Source organism: Halyomorpha halys, unplaced genomic scaffold (genome assembly GCF_000696795.3).
Source record: "Halyomorpha halys isolate HHAL.00 unplaced genomic scaffold, Hhal_1.1 Scaffold120.1, whole genome shotgun sequence".
In the NCBI taxonomy this organism is placed as follows: Eukaryota; Metazoa; Arthropoda; class Insecta; order Hemiptera; family Pentatomidae; genus Halyomorpha; species Halyomorpha halys.
The window spans coordinates 203,458-208,508 of NW_027108251.1; the positions used below are offsets into that span (position 1 = coordinate 203,458).

Genomic DNA, 5,051 nt, shown 5'->3' on the forward strand with positions numbered 1-5,051 from the left:
TTTTTTTAGACACTACTTGCATATCATATATTATACATATCTCCTTACCTACATGATATTATATTTCATCTGTCACTGTTTTCAATTTACTACCATACAATTCCACGATTATCAATCAATTAAAATTTTGTACTATTCAATTATTAGTTATCAATTTTTTATCATTTATGATTTAATTCAATATTTTGTATATTTCTAAATTAGTTTGTATACTATTCCTTTTCAATTGTATGTTACTCTAAATGTCGTTGTTATCTCTTTTGTTCTATAGCCCTGATGAAGACGTGGAACTCAGGTCGAAATGTCGGCATAAAATAAATAAATATGATTTTGTTTATTTATGTTGTTCTTTGCTGACCGCACCCGCCGACAAACTTCTCCAATCATGAAAAATAAAAGATTATGTGAGCCGTTTATTTTGAAAGTGGCCTAAGCCCATTTGTCAATTATTTCTGCTTGCCCGTGTTTACATGTATAACTTCAAGTTATCTGTCAATATAGCATTAGAGGTTACTTATATTCCGATTAAATACGATAATTCTGGACTCATAAGATTTCTGAGTTAGTTCAACAATTAAGATTAATTTTGAAAGTGACCTAAGTCCATTTATACTTAAATTAAAATATGTTTAATATGGCTAAAAATTGTCCAAACTTTTGAAAATAATATGAATATCATAGATCAAAAATGTTTAATATCAGGACATTAATTTTTAGTATAAATGGTATTAAAAAAAATAATTTACTGTCTCAATATTATCAAAAAGTGTCGGAAGGAAATAACTTCATTTTACATGAAATGAGATAAGAAGATTTTGTGTCAACAAAATTATTTGAAGATGCAATTTTTAAAAGATTAAAAAATTCTAACAGAGAATCAATAAACTAGTTAAAAATATGTTGGATGCATTTTGTCAGAAATGAACTGTATACAATTTTCTATAAGACATCAATGGATTAGAATGAAAAATTTAAAGTCCTAAATTTATAACCTCGTCGGGTGGACCAAGAAAGTTCGAAAATATTATATTAATATCACTTTATAAAAATATCAGACAAATCACAACAGCAAAATTCAAGGACATAATTGACCTATTACAATATACAACAATCACTATTTCTTCAAATCTCTTTTACACACACAAAATGTAGATGAATAGTAAATGGTTTTGTAATTTATGTTTGTAACTATGTATGCTATGTAGTTAAAAATGTTTTGAATCGCATAAATTATGTATTTTAAAGATATGTAAAATAAGTTGAGTATTTTTTTTTTAATTTGAAGAATCTTAAATTATATTAAAAGGACTTGGGCTCCTTCAAAGTTTATAACGAATCTGGTTGTTAATTTTGAAAGTGTCCTAGCTCCATATTTGGTAAGAAAAAGCATATTATTCACTTGATAATTGCAATTATTTTAATAAGGAACTATAAATGTAACACCATTAGATACACTTAAGCAGTATGTCTCAGTAGTATCCTGTCCATATATTTTTAATTGCATTGAAACACAAACACTTAAATATCTCTATTTAAGTATAATGTACTTACTTACTCATATTCACAATGAAAAAAATTAAATAAAACGTTTGAAGTGTACAAAGAAAAATACATATATTTTTAAATGATACACAATAAGGAGGCTATCAACTAGCCTAATGATTTTCTGAATTTTGTTCAGCCATAACTTCGTAAACACCCTCTTAAAACCGATTTTTATGATTTATCTTTAATAGAAGGAATGGTCCCATATAATTGTCAGTGTCCGGTGAATGCTTTGAATTTTATAAATGTTCATTAATTTATAACCACTTTCTGTTATTATTTTTTAATCAAAACGAGACAACTCTAGAGCAGGCTCATGTAAATTTTGTTAGGATTCAGCTCTGCATAGGTACAATGATTTAGTTTACAGACTACATTTCTAATCTATTTAAATAATATGTTTTATGCACGCTGTTAAAAATTTGGTAATTCTTATCAAGTTTACTTTTATCAATAGTTATCAGGATAGTTACTTAATCTACTTTAAAAAACAAAGTAGTTTTTTTGTTGGAAGAACCAAGTAGATTTCAAATATTTTTATATATTGTAAAACCTTTTTGTTATAAATAATCTCTCTATTATGATATTGTAGTAGAATGTAAATTTAGAAACATTCATAAACGAGTTAATTGTATTTAGTTAATAGACTACGTTTATAATTTAATCGCCTAAAAATTTAATTTAAAACATAACCATATCGATTTAAAAAAATTATTTTAAAATACACAACCTGTACTATCAATCAGGCCTTAAACAGTATTATACTCAAAAGTTTGAAATATATTATAATAATTACAAATCAGTAGTATTAAAAAATTACGTTAATTATAATTATATATCTGACTTGCAATTGTATTATTATGTAAAAATTAATTAAATAAATTTGGATCTCTTAAGTTTGAGCTGTCATTATTATTTTTTTTAAATTTTACTGAATGATTTTTTTTAAAGTGATATTTTAAAAGCAAAATATATTTTTAGTAATGTAAATACTAATTATAATGTAAATTTGAAAATATATTTAAAAAAATTAAGCCACCATTATTTTGAAATACTAAATAAAATTATTAGTAGTTTGAAAATTTTGAATTCATAATTTTTAAGAATTAAATAATTAAATGGAATATAGTCGTAAATAAGATTAAAAAAATGTAAAACTTATTAAACTATGCGGTTTTAAATAATAGTAATTATTAATAAAAAAATGAAAAATTGCTAATATAATTCATAAAAGCAATGGTAATATTAAACTCTAGAGATGGTTTATAGCATAGGTGAAGGAAGGAATGTTTTGTAAATTAAAGTGTAATAAGAAATAAACTAATGAATGAATAAATTGATTGAAAACAGATTATAATGCTTTGTAAGTAGATTATCATTATTTGAAAAAATATCAAAATAATATATATTATTATTAAATGATAAATTTAATTGTGTTTAAAACTATTTTAACATTTGAATACATAATAAATTTTAAGGTAAAATAGTGAAAACATAATGTTTCTTGTGGTGAATGAAATGTTATTAAAATATAGGAATATTTTAAGGTTTCATTGAAAATGATCTGAGGGCCGAAACGTTGAATAAGAATAATGAAAGTGAGAGAAAAACATCAAGAGATATTTGTGTTTTAATTTTACTACTTACACTCTCAAACAAAATTAATGTATAACTGTTATAACATGTATATGTATATAAAATGTGTATAAAATGTATTATATGTTATAACTACCTTGATCATTGCTAAGGTCGACCTCGGAAGACTGTAGCCTGCAAGATGGGAGGAGTTCGGTTTTATAGCAAGACTTCATCCCCTCCCCATAACCACCCTTCGTGATGGACCAATCTTCCTTCTTCCAGTCATAAATTACTGTCCTTCAATTTAATATGGATTTCAGCTCTTTCAAAAACTGCCACATTTTAGTAATGAGTTTGGATCGGAAACGATATATTATAGTTTTGGGTAAGGGTTCTGGAATGTAGATATTTCCTAAAAAAAAAAAAAAAAATTAGGTTCATTATGGATTTCATGGGCGGAAATAGTCTTTTGGTCACTATTTCAGAACACATAAACATGTCTTTTAATACAGCCTACTAGCCTTATTATGAAATCATTCCTAGATTTGGTAATTTTTACTCTAACTGTAGTAAAAGTTTCAAAGTTGTGTTTTGGGATTGCGAAATTGATTTAGAAGATATTACTAGGAATCCAGTTTGGGTTTTAATCACAAAAATATTTCTAATGAAATGTCGACTGAATGTGATGTCTAAAACCTGATATTTCTCGTTGAAAAAGGGTGGTCTCCAACAAAACCTTTTTAACAGTGAATCTGATATTCTGGCTTCTTTACTCAGATAACACTCTATCATAATAATTATGCCATCTCTAATTCACTTAAAAGGATTAGAAGCATAAACAATGTTCAAATTACAGTGATAACTTAAATAATTATTGCAACAATGATCAATTCTTTCAGTGTTTATAAACGCCGTCAAATTTTAAATACTCAAGATTGTTAATCCGTTGCGACTGGGGGGACATGATAAAGATTTCAGCTTACAACATTGTCAAAATGAATCCACAAGATTGGTATAAAATGTGAATTAAAAAAAAAAATAATCAGCCATCTACTATTGAATTATATTCTAACTTTGATTAAAAATTTATCAAGGTATGGAATTTTTATGAAAATAGAAAGCCATAGAAAATGTAATAATTGAATGTTGTATTTTTTTAGACAGATTTGGAAATGTTAAAACAAATTTCAAGAAAAAATTAGGGTGTTTTATATTATCTGGGCATTATAATACTATGATTTTTTTTTTAGAAAAATAATACCAAAAACTGAAAACGCAAGTTTTTCGTATAGAAATATGTCTTTTGATATGTTGCTCAAAATGAATTGAAACTGTTTTTTATATTAATACAATTTTTATTCATTGAAATAAACTGAATCATATATTATGGAATATTTAAAACTCAAAAAACAGTTTTAATTGACAAATATCAATTAATTTACTATATAAAATAATTTCTTCCTTAATCAACAACCACAATATTTACAAGATAAGAGCTTACAAGTATATAAATTCAAAATTCAACTAACTTATAAATATAACATATTAACAATTAAAGATAACTACCATATTAGTATGAGTTTATGGACATATAACGTCTTATATATCCAGAGTATATTCCCACTAAATGACCTATTTTTCGGTCATAATTTGTTTTATTAAAATGCAAACGAAGTCTATACATTCTTCAAATTCCTTATATACGTTAGTATGATAAAATATATAGTTTATTAAATACTCATAATTGTCAATGAATCAGATATCTACTGTAGGTCCAATCTAGGCTTATATTAATTTTTTGAAATACTTTATGAGCCAATGACAAATCTTATTCAACGGACAAATGTCTAGAAATTTCCTTAATCGATCGTCCATATCGAGAAAAACAAGGGTCGCTAAGTTTTGCTATCCAAGTAAAGTGCATTTAT

At 25.3% G+C, this 5,051-nt stretch overlaps 1 protein-coding gene across 1 annotated transcript in view; it reads right to left on the reverse strand.

Moving 5' to 3' along the window:
- The window catches only part of LOC106678040 (cuticle protein 7), a 5,983-nt gene extending 2,608 nt beyond the window's left edge, over window positions 1-3,375 (reverse strand). Inside the window, exon 1 of the mRNA XM_014416318.3 lies at window positions 3,278-3,375. Coding sequence (XP_014271804.1) covers window positions 3,278-3,286 — 9 coding nt within the window. The 5' untranslated portion in view covers window positions 3,287-3,375. The remainder of the gene's footprint in view (window positions 1-3,277) is intronic.
- Window positions 3,376-5,051: the final 1,676 nt, after the last annotated feature.